General features: G+C 45.9%; 1 protein-coding gene and 1 long non-coding RNA gene across 4 annotated transcripts in view; one reads left to right on the top strand and one right to left on the bottom strand.

The window, feature by feature from the left end:
- Nucleotides 1-3,824: 3,824 nt before the first annotated feature.
- The window catches only part of CD34 (CD34 molecule), a 30,324-nt gene continuing 18,833 nt past the window's right edge, over nucleotides 3,825-15,315 (bottom strand). For all 3 annotated transcript variants that reach the window (XM_038380353.2, XM_038380354.2, XM_038380356.2), the window contains exons 5-8: nucleotides 12,824-12,980; nucleotides 12,336-12,388; nucleotides 8,584-8,748; nucleotides 3,825-6,512 (exon numbers count right to left, since the gene is read on the bottom strand). In XM_038380353.2, coding sequence (XP_038236281.1) covers nucleotides 6,321-6,512; nucleotides 8,584-8,748; nucleotides 12,336-12,388; nucleotides 12,824-12,980 — 567 coding nt within the window. In that variant the 3' untranslated portion in view covers nucleotides 3,825-6,320. The remainder of the gene's footprint in view (nucleotides 6,513-8,583; nucleotides 8,749-12,335; nucleotides 12,389-12,823; nucleotides 12,981-15,315) is intronic.
- LOC122457151 lies at nucleotides 12,987-14,102 on the top strand. The gene is made up of 2 exons (XR_006276532.1): nucleotides 12,987-13,697; nucleotides 13,838-14,102. It is a non-coding gene; the product is annotated as an uncharacterized LOC122457151 (long non-coding RNA).

Raw genomic sequence — 15,315 nt, 5'->3', positions numbered from 1 at the left:
GGAGTTACTACTGGCAGCATTCATTGTTAGAATGAGGGTAGCAGCTAGAGGCCCCAAGATCAGAGGCCCATTCTGCTAAGCAGCGTACTTACACATAGCAAGAGACAGATCCTGTCCTCGATACACAGAGAAGTGGAACTGAGGCCCAGAGAAAATAAGTGACTTGCCCAAGTCATACAGGAAGCCTGTGATAGAGTTTGGAATAGAACCCAGACCTACTGACTCCTGCAGTTCAACCACAGGACCATCCTTCCTGCTTCCTAGGCCTTGCTTTAGTGTGAATGTAATTCACCCATGCTGGGATGTGGGGAGGGGGTTAAACTGAAGAAACAAGATCACTGTAAATGGCTTAAATAACTCCTATTGAGTCCCTTGTGTGTGCACAACTCCCACTCTAACACAAAGGGTCTGAAGATCAGGATTTACCTGATCTTCTAACATCCAGGTTAGCGGCAGAAAAAGTTACTTGCCCAAGGTCGCTGTGCAAGTCAGTGGCAGAACTAGAGATAGCCACTTGGAAGTCTGGGTTGCCCTCCCATGTTCTGACCACAGGACAGCACTGCCCTCAGGCAAATGCAAAGCTTTGGGCAATGAAGATTTTGGAGTCACTGTAACACTAAATAGAATAACCTACCTCTTATTTCGTGCTTTTTGCCGGTAGATCTCAAGGAGGTCAGTATCATTATCCCCATTTTACTGAGGGGGAAACTGAGGAACAGATAGGGGAAGTGACTTGCATAAGGTCATCCAATAGCTGGATCCAATAGCTGGATGCACCAAGCTGGAAACAGAACCCAGATAGTCTAGGTCCCATCCAGTCTTGTGCGCACTCTATCCACTAAGCAGCACTACTTCTCCAGACCTTTCCTGTTCTCCACTGAGAGGCTGCAGCGTCATCTTTAGAGTTGAGGATCACTGGCATTCCCACAACAAATCCCCGTAACATTTACCTAGGGACTTTTCCTGTCTCACCAACATGTAAAAAGGAACAAGAGTTGTATTTTCACCTTCCATATTTAAAACATAGTCTATGCTCTGAGCTCCCCTGGCTGAGCCTGAACAATGCAGCAGGCTGAGAGGGTACAGGTGATCATTTTTCCCAGGCTCCTGCAGACAGCGAGGCACCAGTAAGCAACTCACGGACCAAGAGATGTCTTAACTCTGAAATACTTTGCTTTTGTTGATCTGAGTCAAAGCCATATTCTATTTAGATAACATTGCTAATACCTCAGTTTAACATTGAGCCATTTATTCTGGCCCCAGAGACCAAGGCACAGAGCTAGGTAAACATTTTTCAAGGGAAACCTGCGTTTTTACCAGTTGATCAAAAAAGAAACTGGTTGATGGGGATGGGAAAAGGAGGGGAAAATAAAGTTACTTAACATATCTAATTAACAGAAATTAGCAGCATTAGCACTGTCCAGCAACCCGCATCTAAATCAGATTTGTTAGACAAGACTACTTGTCCAATTCACCCCTGGTTGTTATCACTACAGAATATGAAAGGTTGCCCATTTTAAAACTAGACAGGGCACTGGGAAATGTGCAGCAGGGAGCAACATCTCACTGGCAGGAAGATGGATTGGATGGCCCTATAGGTCTTTCAAATCTCGAGCTTTCATGAGTCTATGCAGATGGTTTAGATAGTAATATGCTGCACATTTCTGTAGCACCTTTCAGTCAAAGCATATGCCAGACTCTCCGGGCACCCCTCTGCTCCGGATATTATAGCATCCGCATCAGAGATGAGCAAACAGGAAGGGAAAGGTTCTGCAGCTTAACCAAAGCCTACCATGTAGAGCAAGTTAGAGGCACAACCACAAATAAAACCCCACAGTCTGGACTACCAGTCCCTTTGCTGTAACCACCCATCCTCCATGAACCCACAGAACTAGGCTCTATGAAGGAAAAGCTTCTAGGGCCTGGCAGAGAGAGTTGACACAGTGTCTTATCTATGCAGGGATACACAGTACTATTTGCTCCACACCCTTTGGGGAGATTCCAAAAGTGAAGCTCATACTCTAGGAATTAGTATGTTGTGTGGTGATATTGGGCAAGAGCAACTGTGATTTGTTCCTACCTTGTTGGTTCAGCAACAACCATGGTAGCCCCACTGCCATAACACTGTGGGCTGGGGTACAGCCTGTTCTTACCTTTCCTTTGAAATTCAGCCTTTTGTGAGCAGACACTCTATCACTCCTGTCCTTCCTCTGTACCATGCCCCACATGCAGCAGAGAGAGAATTTCAGCTGTGGGGCAAATCATTGGGTTGGGACTCACCAGCAGTTCTTCTTTTCTCAGTTACTGTCTTACCCCAGCCATACATGGGCACAAAGGAGCCATCTTCACTGCTGGTCAAAGCTGGGTAAAGTGGAACCAGTCCTAGCAACACTTCTGGTGCAGACACAACATGGGGAGTTTTAGAAGCTGTTGGGACTGAGCGTATTGCTGTGCAAACAGCAGAAGGGGAGAAACGAACACTTTGCAGCCTACACCCTGTGTGAGCTGCTAGAGCCCTCTACCAGGAGAGCCTGCGCACCGTATATTTTTTTATGAGGATTCTTTGGGTGAGTGAAGCAGTCCAGAAATAAACAGAGTTGAAGACTGTTTTAAACCAAAAGGCTCATTCAGGCTAGGAGCCCTGCACTGAGTTCCTCAGGCAGCAGGTTCACCTCATTATCACAACCAATTCCACCTGTTTCTAGTCAGCCGCACAGCCTAGCAGAGATTAACTCCTTGTCTGCCAGTGCTGGGGCAGGCCTCTGTACCCAAATACCTCAAAAAGCACCATTGCAGTTCATCAAATAGGTTTTCCATCAGCCCATGAGCTGGTTTTTCTGCATGGGAAAGCTTTAAAAAACTAATGTCTCCTTACCCATTTAGGGCCCAATCCTCCAAAACTGAAACATGGGAATTACTTAATGCCGCTAAAAACAATGGGACATGCATAATTTTATACAGGTCAGCAGATACTTAAGGGTTACAGGATTGGCTGGAAGCTATGTTTTTTATTCCCCAAGCAGGATAAGCAGCAAAGATTGCTGACTCACCCATGCGTGGCCTTAGGCCTGGTGTTACAAAAGATTTTCTCTGGCTTTGCATTTCTCTCACAGACATGATGATTTCTCAGCACAAATACATCCATATTAATTGTAACTGAAAAATGCACATAGGACACCCCTGCTCTCTGGGATAAAATGTACATTTGGATAATGAAACATGATGATCTACACATGTTTCGCATGCAGATCAGGTCAGTTTGGTGTTGGGGACAGGACTGGGAATCAGGACCCATGGATTTTATCCTGGTTCTATCACTGACCTGCTGGGTGACTCTTGGACAAATCATTGCATTGCTCTGTACCTCAGTTTCCCTTCCAACCCTTTATCTGTCTTGCCTATTTAGAATGTAAACTGTTTGAGGCCGGTACTGTTTCCAATTATTGTATAGTGCCCAGCATGATGGGGCCCAATCTCAGCTGGAGCCTCTGGGCAGTGCCATATTTCAAATAATATTAATGGAAAAGACTACCTTTATGCAGCTTGAAATTAATCCTTAGCAAAACACACAGAGGTGCAATTAAATCTGACTTCGATCTAAAGCCCCAGTCCTGCAAGTCAAAGGGATGCCCAGGTGGATCAGCTTGCAGCATCCAGGCCTAAGACATTTATCAAGGAATAATATGTGCATTGGGGACAGCAGATAATCAACCGTTAAGAGGGTGTGAGAGTTTAATTCAGGGGAAGGAGTTTTTGAACATATGATACATGTTTTTCACTTGCTCTGAATCCATTTGCTGAAAGAAAGAGAGTGTGCAAGCAAGCAAAGAATAAGAAACATCTTTTACTTATGCTATTTCTACGGGAAAGCAACTTCTCAGAAGGCAGTACATTCCTTTCTTTGTCCAGGCAGTTAACTGAGCCAGACACAGTTGCCAATGGAATAAACAGTCCATTGTTTCAAGAATACAACAGAAAAGCTGGGTTCAATTCTCAGCTCTTTTACGGACAGTATTTACAGATCTGTTTGTAAAAAAAGAAAACAAACAAAATTTAAAATCAAATAGTTTTTGTATTTTTACAGGACTTCAGTGCTGGTGAAAAGGGCCTGATTGACAGAACTTGAAATTTAAATTTAAATCCTTCTTGTTAAGCATAGTATGAGTCAGGCCCAAAGCAGCCCTTCGCCACACCCCAGACACCTGTGTGTCTCAGTCTTGACAAGGAATGGCAATAACATTTAGTAGCGAGAGGGTATGTCAGTTTTCCAGGCCTATTAGTCTTCAGCCCCAATGCTGAAGCTGCCAAGAATGGAGTCTGTTAATGCCAGTGGTGATGGTGTGTCCTCTACTCACTGTCCTATGAGTCCCCTACTCATTGTATATGGGCCACCAATACATGGATCATATAGCAATGTCTCTGGTCAACCACCAACCTGGGCTTCATTGGAATCCGTGACATAGAGGTGAAAGCCACTGAGCCAGCCAGTCCCCTTTCTTCAATTAAATTTCTTTTCCCTTTACACATACGTGCTCTCCCATCCCGCAGGCTGTGCCCAGGGCAGGGCTGTAGCTGCTATAATAATACTGGTCCCATTGATAGAGGTCTCCACCTGGAGCTAGCCAAACTGTGGCTTGCTCAGTCAGGAGACTAGGAGCCACAAAGGCTACAGGCAGCAAACGTTCATGGGGACTGGCTCCATCCTACGAAGTGAATCCAGACATAAGTCTGTTGGACTTCACTCTTTACTGAATGATATGTGACTCCTGACCCACGCAGAATGGGCTTGACTTAAACCACTTTTTCCAAGAGCACAATCTCAAGCTCATGAGGAGGTAGAGATTGCTCCTGGTCTTAAAACTTCATGGTTGCTGAGAGGCCTTTTCTTTGTTCTTGAAAGTGAAAAATCTTTCCCCTGTATGTTTTCTTTTTTAATACAACCCCCTATTACTAGGGAAGGCCAAACATCCAAAGCAGGATTGAGGTTTCTTTCCCTTGACAATTTTTGGATTCTTTTAGGAAGTCTTTGATATCTACATATTTCCAAGGCCTCATGTTGGGTAACAATGCCAGCTCCTTCCACATGACTCGACAGTACTGTTACAAGCACGTGGAGTGGGGTGCGTTGTCTAGAGCAGTGTCATATGCTCTTGTACACACACACACAGATTGATCACTCCCTTCACCTTCAACTAATGCCTCCAATCTATGGGAGCCAGACACTAGAGGGTTCACTGCAAAACAACTATACATATGCTGTAGGGGGAGGGAATAATAATTCAACTCCAAGTCTATTCACATCTCAGCACCAGACTCCACCTGGAAAGCTTTACATACAAGTTCCACAAGAGCATTAAACATTGAGAGGATATAAAGCACAAGAAGGGGCGTTCACTTACTAATGTTGCTGAGAGAGGAAAAGGCTGCACTTAAATACAAAGATGAGGCTAAACCAAACCATCACAGCGAAAGACATTACAACTTCGGAGGTGATGGTAATCACAACCCAGATCCATATATTGTAATGGGCCCAAGCCCCTGCTGGAATTTGGAGTTGTTTGTAATCTGGATCCAGGTTTTTCTGGCTTGAGCCCATATCTCATTAGAAGCAATTCAGTTGCTATATGACCCCCCTTTTTTTTTTTTTTTTAAACATATAACAATGAGAGCACAGAACCATAGGGGTGGTAAATGGGTGCGACTTGCAGTTTTGGGGCATTCACTTTTGTAGTTCAGAAGATAGTAAGGGGAGGCCATTTCCCCATTTTTTGGAAGTGTCTCTTACGCAGACAGCCCCCGATTCTCCACTCGGAGGCCTGAAAGCTAGGTTAATAGCATGTGTCTTTAACAAGAGACAGTAAAATGCTCCATCAGCTCATGAAGGATTAAACCCTCTCCTCGCTCCCTTCCCTTCCCAAGTAAAATCAGTATCAAGCCAATTTCTTACAAAGCTGACATAGTTCTGAATTTCCAAATATTTTCCCAATCCCTTGCTTGGGTGGTTTGACTGCTGATCACATCCCATTCTCTTCTGCTAAAGGAAGAGCAAAGAACCTAGCCCACAACCCTAGCCCTGTATTAACCCCTAGAAGCACCTTGCTAGGATAGTTCAACACTGTACAGCACAGTGCTTCGTTAGCTCTGGGATTTAGTGTGCTTTAGAGTGGGACTTTGGAGTTCTTCAGATAAAAAAGGGTTACATTTTCCCAGCCATCCAAGGGATAATCTCTCCCTTACCCCCTGCTCCTGTCTCTTCTCCCCCCCTCCCCCCCCCCCCGGGCTTCAAATCATGATAATAAAGGCAGTCACCCTGGCACATTTCACAGTTCAGTGTCAGCAACAATGTGCTGCCTGGCTGAATGTCCATTTTTTGAGGATGCCTGTCCAGTCCCATTCTTCTGAGCCTCTCTGTTGTGATTTGGCTTCTCCTGAGGCTCGGACTGCTCTTGGGAGGCCACGGTGATTACTGTGTTTCCTTGGCTACCATTTTCAGTGTAATAGAGGTCTTCATCCTGAATGGGTACATAGATAACAAATGCAGAGTTAGCAAAAGGAAAGGATGAACAGCAACCTGCTTAGATGCCAAGCAGGAGCTGCAAGGCTGTGAACACCTTCATGGCACATAATAGCAGCAGGCATGGATACCAGCTTCTGTCAACAGGAAGGAGGTGGGATACAGGCCTTAACTGTGGCATTGCAGTACTAAGGGTTAGGCCCAGTCAGGGAGTTATTTCTTCTCAATGACCTAAAAAGCAGAACATGCTGGTTTTTGTGCTGTTCAGATAAACAGGCCCAGGCTCTGCCTTCCTTGGGAGTTTGCACACCCAGCCCTGGTTTTTCCAGCTCTATTTTCCACATGGGTCAGGCAGGAAACATTTGGTTTATATCCTTTCTTATCTTCAGCCTGCAACTCAGATAAGCAGCTTTCAGTAATGAGATAGCAAGGGCTTAAGCCACACATTTGACAACTTAAATTTGGTTCCCTGTGGTGGTCTACACACACACACACACACACACACATTATTACCATTCAACTGTCAAGTGCATTCAGAAGCAGGGGCAGATTTCACCTGCCTCTGAAGCAGAAGGTTACAAGACAGTGTTGTAGACCAGACTAGATGGACCACTGCTCTTGTTCTGCTGTTACAGCTCTGAAGGCCCTAAGTGCAGCAGATCTGACAGTAAGGCCAGCAAGAGCCAGGGACATGGGGTGGTATGTGAAGTACACTTGCCAATAGAGTGTATCAGGAAGGAGATGCAGGCTGACAGAGTCTGAGGCCCTCTATTTGCCCACAAAGCCATGTACAGCATAGGCAGCAGGAGGACAAACTTCCCACCCACACAGTCCGCTCCCAATAGGCCTCTGTCCTGCCCTGGAATGGACATCTCTTACACATAAGTGGAGTTCAGGATCTATGGCCCAATTTACTTTTTGGCTTCTTTGCTGAACCGTCAACTGTGGTGATGGTGGTGTTTATGATGGAGACACCTGTCCACTGGAAACTGGATTAAGACCACCAGGCTTATTTAACATAGGGAACACCAAATCACCATTAGATACCAGTGACTTTCAGTCACTGCCAAGCTGGGCCAGGAGGTTGGATCCAGTGCCCTAGAGGTGACAAGCTCTGTATCCTGTTACCAAGCCCCTGACCATATCATCGACTACACATGCACTGTCATTTGCATTCATGGATTTGGCAGGATCCATCCCAGAATATTGAACTTTATTAGCCTCCCACTGTATAACTGCACATGTGCAACTAGATGAACATGCTCTGACTGCACTTCATAGAAATATTCAAGTCTCCATAAATCAGTGATAAAGAAGGAACCCCTGGAACTCAGCAAAATCTGTAAGAGGAAAAATATATATAGGAAAATATTTTCTTTCTTTCTTGATGTTCTTTATTATCCCCATTTGTTAAGCGGGGGATATTTATTACAGCATAGATACAGCTTTATTACAGCATAGATACAAGTTAGATGTATACTTTGATTTTTAAATGTAATGATTGCAGAAAAGTATTTTATTTTCAGTGGCAAATTCACATGCTTGCAGAGTCTCTGGAGGAGTCTTCCCAAGTGAGTTCTTACTGCCAGGCAAAAGAAAGTGTTAGACCTGGAAGTGACAGGGAGCAAAGGGTAGTGATCCCCAAATGAACGGTCACAAAATATTTAATATTAGAGAGGAAGAGAGATTTCCTTTCACTCTTCATGCTCTGGGGTCTAGCACAGCTGTTTATGCCTCTCTTATCTCCATCTCCCCATTCACCACTCTCAGGCTGGGTCAGTCACAGGCTCACGTTTTCAGTTTCCCTGTCGGCCTGCCTGTAGTGGCACTCAGAGCAACAAGCCGTCTTGTCGCATCTATTCATGCATTCATAAGCTATAGGCAACTTGTACAGAACATAAGCTGAGCCTCTTTCTCCCCCCAAACAGAGACTGTTAGTGGCGCTTAGAGGTCTTTGGCAGTGAGTCACTCCCTTAGAGAACTTGTGACTCTGTTGCATTCCCTCCTCCGCATTCCTCCTGTATTTTGGTTTCTCTCTACTTCTTGTTTTGCCAGCTATAAGCACTAACCAGCCTCTCTCCCCTGGGGCTCCAACTCCGTCGTTTCATAAGGAAGTATCCAGCCAAACTCAGAAACGCCAGCAAGAGTCCAGATGTGACCAAGGCAATCAGTGTCTTCCGGGGACTGTTCTGGTGATATCCAGGACTCTCCAGTGTATGGGATTTTATTCCAAGCTGGAAATATACCAAACAGAGCCAAGAGCCTCATAAACAGGAAACTTGTGCATGCACAACATCTGCTGAGAGCACTCCATATTTTAAAGACACAACTTTGTCTCCCACCCCGTTCTTTTTACACACACACACACACACACACACACACACTCAGGGCTTGACCCATCTCCCAAGGAAACCAATGGAAACTCATTCGCTTCAGTGGGAGTCGAATCAGAGCTTTAGAGCCAGGTTGAAATCCCCACAAGCCCAAGATTCTCCTTCCCCAGGTCAGCTACAGCACAGGCCAAAGCAGTGCAAGCTTTCCCCACAATGCCCCACCACTGTGCCTTACCCCTGACCTGCAGGCACCAACTCTAGGGGTAAGAAATCTACAGGGCATTCAGTCCTTGGCCCCCTCTGCTGAGACTGACAACTTTTATTAGAATTGGAAAAGGTTCAGAAAAGGGCAACAAAAATGACTAGGGGTATGGAATGGCTTCCGTATGAGGAGAGATTAATAAAACTGGGACTTTTCAGTTTGGAAAAGAGGCGACTAAGGGATATATGGTAGAGGTCTATAAAATCATGAGTGGAATAGAGAAAGTAAATAAGTGTTATTTACTCCTTCTCATAATACAACAACAAGGGGCCACCAAATGAAATTAATAGTTAGCAGGTTTAAAACAAACACAAGAAAATATTTTTTCACACGACACACTGTCAACCTCTGGAACTCCTTGCCAGAGGGTGTTGTGAAGGCCAATACTATAACGGGGTCCAAAAGGGAGCTAGATAGATTCATGGAAGATAGGTCCATCAATGGCTATTAACCAGGATGGGCAGGAATGGTGTCCCTAGCCACCGCTTGCCAGAAGCTGAGTTTGGGTGACAGGGCATGGATCACTTGATGATTACCTGTTCTGTTCATTCCCTTTGGGGCACCTGCCATTGGCCACTGTCAGAGGACAGGATACTGGGCTTGATGGACCTTTGGTCTGACCCAGTATGGCCACTCTTATGTTATGTTCTTATGTTCTGGATGAGAAGCAATGCAGAAGCACAGTTTTGTATAATTTTTATTCTCCCCATCTCTGGGGCCCTGGGTTATGCACTCTGCAGAGCCTACACACCCAGGCTTGAAGGACCGCACAGCTCACTTGCATTCTAAGCATCCTCCTCAGTACCCCACGTTTAACTCCCCTAAAAAAAGTTTTTGCCCACATGAGAACGTTATGTCCTTGAGATGTAAAGCACAGATGCAATAACTTAGTTCATGTTTAGTTGCTGGGTGCCATTTTTTACAGGCACCTGGAGTTCAACTTTACAAGGTAATGCGACCTCAGTGGTGTATAGGGAAGATTATTAATGTCAGTATGGCACTTTGAAGAGTTATTATTGGGACCCAGGTCCTTTTAAAAAAAAGTACTACAGTACATTACTGTAATCATCCAAAGCACTGCAGCATACAGTAGTGATACCAGAGGAATCTGTGGTAATGGTTGTAGAATGCTATAGTGAGTGTGCGCGCACACACACACCCTGAACTTTCAGAAGCAACAGGTGATTTTGGGTGCCCAACTTGAGACACATTAAAAGGCCTTGATTTTCAGAAGGTGGGTGCACAGCTGTTTCTAAAAATCAGGCTCCTCTAAAGAGTCTCAGGTCAGACACCCAAAAATAACTAAAAGAAAAGGAGTACTTGTGGCACCTTAGAGACTAACAAATTTATTAGAGCATAAGCTTTCGTGAGCTACAGCTCACTTCATCGGATGCAACCGATAAGCTTAAGTGAGCTGTAGCTCACGAAAGCTTATGCTCTAATAAATTTGTTAGTCTCTAAGGTGCCACAAGTACTCCTTTTCTTTTTGCGAATACAGACTAACACGGCTGCTACTCTGAAACCAAAAATAACTAATTACTTTTGAATATTTAGGCCCCCCCCCTTTTTTTTTAAAAAGGGATACACTGGTAATGGGTACTTCATACATATTTTGAAGTAAATAAAGTAATAAGAGATTCTGCTACTGGGCTTAGAAAACACTTGATAGTGACTTCAGAAAGTTCATGGTCTTCCCAAAGGGAAAAGTGCTGAAGTGATTCTGGTTCCAGGATCCCTAAACAGATGAGGCTTCTGGGTAGGTCTGCAAAGCCTCAGGAATTCCCTGTCAGAAGATTTCTACAGGATGAGTGTAGGGCTGCCATCTGTTCTGGTTTTTCCAGGAAATCCATAAGGGTGCTCAGTATGCATTGCCAGCTGTCCAGTTTCATGGGATCAGGATCATCCCAGAAATGTCCTGTTTTATGTACCTCAGAAGTGGCAACCCTAGATGATTGGTTCATTCAACATTTTGAGCCCCTTTTGTACCAACCTGTGTGTTGCAATAGAATTGGCAGCATTCTTTAAAGTGCTGCCTTGTTAGTATCAGAGTACCTACAACAGAGGTGGGCAAACTACGGTCCGCAGGCCACACCCAGCCCGTGGGAGCATCCTGCCCAGCCCTTGAGCTCCCGGCTGGGGAGGCTTGCGCCCGCCCATCTCCCAGGCTATCCAATAAGCCAGTCCTGCCGCTCTGAGCAGCATGGTAAGGGGGCGGGGAGCAGTTGGATAAGGGGCAGGAGGTCCCAGGGGGCAGTCAGGGGACAGGGAGCAGGGGGCGGTTGGATGGGGCGGGGGTGGGGGGCAGTCAGGGGACATGGGGCTGGGGGGTTGGCTAGGGGGTGGGGTCCCGGGGGGCGGTTGGGGCAGGGGTATGGATAAGGGTCAGAACAATCAGGGGATGGTGACCGGGGGCGGGGGGGGGGGGGAGGTTGATAGGCATGGGAGTCCCTGGCGGCCTGTCAGGGGACAGGGGTGTGGACAGGGGTCAGCGCAGCCAGGGGACAGGGAGGGTTGGATAGGGGGTGGGGTCTCGGGGTGGGGACAGTTAGGGGTGCGGGTCCCGGGAAGGGGCGGTCAGGGGACAAGGAGCGGGGGGGGGGGGTTGGATGGGTCAGGGATTCTAAGGAGGGTAGTCAGGGGACAGGAAGTGGGAAGGGGCGGATAGGGCACAGGGGCCAGGCTGTTTGGGGAGGCACAGCCTTCTCTACCCGGCCCTCCATACAATTTCGCAACCCTGATGTGGCCCTCGGGCCAAAATGTTTGCCCACCCCTGACCTACAAGGCACCATTGGAGGTGTATTATTCCTCATGTAACAGGGACATGAATCAGTGCTTAGATCAGAATCTGTTTAGAGCACAAAAACAATCTGATTAGTACAGACAGTGAAAGATCCCGTTTCTCCCCAAAACAGATACAGCCTAGCAAGCCTCCTCCACACATTGACTGACTTCTGACCGCCTATAGGGAACAAAGGGGTTTGATCTCTATAGCCCATTGGTGTCTGTCTCCTCTGACTGCCAGCCAGGATGCCCATTAAAGTGGCGTGGTGCTGATAGCTGGACTGAAACCATCTTATTTATAGTTGGTCACCAAATGCCCCTGAGATACTGACAGTTTTCAGTTACCACCAACCTGGACTGGATTTGAACCATCAGTGAGAGACTACTTTATCCTAGCCCACGAAGCCATCCAGTCTCCCATGCTTAACTAGCTGAAAGTATTTACCTTAGTCAGATCAGACGTTGGATGTCGGAGGAGCTTTTCTATTGCATCTGCATCTGCAGTTTTCAAAACAGAAAGGTTGTGACACGAATGCCAACAAGTCAATACCTCCAGTTTATATCAGTATTGAAGAGACAAAGGAGAAGCTGTGAACTCCCCATTCATTCTGCAGGAAATTCAGTGACTCAATATAAGCCTAATAAATCTCTAGTTAAATTCACTTAATAGAGAAAGGAAAACAACAGTTACAGAGCTGATATGTTCTCTGAGAATTCTGCTTTCTAGTCTGTGCTTTAGTGTTAGTTTTTTGAGCACACGTTCATATAACCCCCAGCTACACAAACCCCCAGCTCCACAAACAAGTCTTACATCCTCATGGTCCACCAACTGTTAACTTCCCTCTTTCCCACAGAAGCCTCCACTTTCCTTCCTATCCCCCATACACAGACACAGTGGTCACAACAAAATCCAGAGACATTGATTCCACTAACCTTTACTGCCAGCCTGAATGAGCAGCATGCAGAAGGGATCCACCTCGGATTTGGCGAGTTCAATGTGGCATGGCGGAGAAGAGAAGAGATTGTTGCGTGCGGCTGTGTCACAAATCACCATACTTAAATTTGCTCCCTTTGCCTTTACAAAATTATTCTGCAAAATTCCCAGAAAGAAAGAGTTATTAAAAGAAACCAGACAAATCCACAAATGGTCTCCCTCAATGACATCTAAAACATATCACTAGCTTGTGTTATTGTTATCACTTATATTGCAATAGTGCCTGCATCCTTCTTACCAGATCTGGACCCCATTGTGCTAGGCATGGTACAAACATATAGCCAACACCAGTCTAACATCAGCTCAAACTGGGAAGCAGTCTGATCCAACAGACTGAGCAATGGACTGGGAGCCTGGGACCACAAACACCAATTCTTCCTCTTCCACCAACTTATGTGACCCTGGGTGAGAAATTTTACTTCTCTGTGCCTGTTTTCCCATCTGCAAAATGGGAATTTTGATACTTACCCACCTCACAGAACAATTTTATGCTTGTAAAATAAATTTTAAATATTAACAAAATTTTAAAATTTTATTTTTACCAAGCCTAAATTTGGGGTCTAAGGTGCTTAGGAGTGTCCCTTTAAATCTCAGAATGAGAAAGAAGCCAAGGGAGGCTTTATTGTTCTGAAATTGCAGGCACTATCTGCCCCATTGTCATCAACTAGGAGAAGAGGGAAATAAAGAAAGACTGGCCTTCCTGTTTAGGAAATGTGTTTAGTATTTCTGATGGGTTGTTGATCAAAGACCAAGAAAAGAATAAAATCTTCTCACTTTTAGCATTAAAATGACACTTCTACTTAAAAACAATAGGTTTCAGAGTAGCAGCCGTGTTAGTCTGTATTCGCAAAAAGAAAAGGAGTACTTGTGGCACCTTAGAGACTAAGGTAGACTAAGAGACTTTAGTTTCTAAGGTGCCACAAGTACTCCTTTTCTTTTTTTAAAAACAATAGTGACTCTTGGGTGGCGGAAGGGAAGAATGGATTGCAGCTTTTTCCTCCTCTTGGCCAACTTGAACACCAAACAGGATGGACCTTCTCCTGAAACCTGTGTACGCACATACTCTGGATTGGGATCAGGGCTAGACTTTACTAAAACTGGGTCACCATTTCTTAAAATATTCTATCTTGGAGGGGACTAGACAGCTCAGAGTGGCTGCTAAGTACTTTCTAAAATCAGGCCCCTCTGATATGTGTCACACTGGGTACCCAAAAAATGGAGACGCCCAAAAATCACTAGGCCAGTGGTTCCGAAACATTTTCTGTGCATGGCCCCATTTTTACCTATATTGCTTCCCGCAACCCCAAACAGCATGGAGGATGCCATTTAAAAACGATGTCTTCCATGCAGCATGACCTTGCATGCACCAGAGGTGGATTATGGTTTTGTGGGGCCCTGGGCCAGAGCAAGTGGGCCCCTCCTTCCATCTGCAGTCTCTCCAACCCCCTTGCCCTCGTGACTCCTACCAGGGAAATGGGGTTAAGGCATGGGGGCTTGCTCCGCACCCCCGCAGCACTCCTGCTAGGAAGCAGGGTTGGGGCGTAGGGTTTGCCCCGCTCTGCCCGCCCAGCAACTCCGCTCCCTGACAGGAGTGCAGGCAGGTAGAACGAGGCAAGCCCCTGAACCCCAACCCCGCTCCCCGGCAGGAGTGCCGGGCGGGCAGAGTGGGTCCGGACACAAGGGCACCCATTTTTCTGGGGTCCCCCAGATGGCCAGGGCTCCTGGGCACAGGCCTCATTGGCCCAGTGGCTAATCCGCCACTAGCATGCACATACGTGTGCAGGATCATGCTGCATGGAAAGCTCCATTTTGTAGAGCAAAATAGCGTCCTCCATACAGTGTGAACTTGCACATATGGTACATGTGACGTCATGCTGTGTGGAGGACACCATTTTGTAAAATGCACACTTTGAATTGCCACAACCACATTTACTGATGGAGAAAAAAAAACCAGTTTTGAAACTGTTGCACTAGTCACTTTTAGAAAACATTGGCCTAGCTAAGCACCAAACAATAGAAAACCTCCCAGTCACACCAGTAAAACCATTTATACTGGCTTGTTGTGAAAACAGAAGGTTTAAAACAACCAGTTAGTACTATTTCCATATACAGTAGTTTGTTTTGGGGTTGGGGGACTGAGATGGGAGGAAAGACCTGTGTGTATTTACTTTTGTCTGCTGTGGAAAGAATGCTTGAGAGTGTTAGAGTTTCCTTTGCATTTAACAGAGACAGACACCAGATTATTGCACGCATGCCTTGGGAAAGGCCAGCAGGAAAAAGGAGAAACGACTCAGCCTCCTCTATCTACTCTCCTTTCAGACAGTTATCTGGTTTCCAGGTTCAGCAGCTAACCCAGCTTGGAGATCAAATAGTTTTTCCCATGCAATGATTAGTTAAGGTGGAGGCATGAGGAGAGCGCCACCATGGGATA

This window comes from Dermochelys coriacea, chromosome 21 (assembly GCF_009764565.3).
Source record: "Dermochelys coriacea isolate rDerCor1 chromosome 21, rDerCor1.pri.v4, whole genome shotgun sequence".
Classification (NCBI taxonomy): domain Eukaryota; kingdom Metazoa; phylum Chordata; order Testudines; family Dermochelyidae; genus Dermochelys; species Dermochelys coriacea.
Note: the sequence above shows the minus strand (reverse complement) of the source record. Positions and strands in the feature narration are given on the sequence as shown.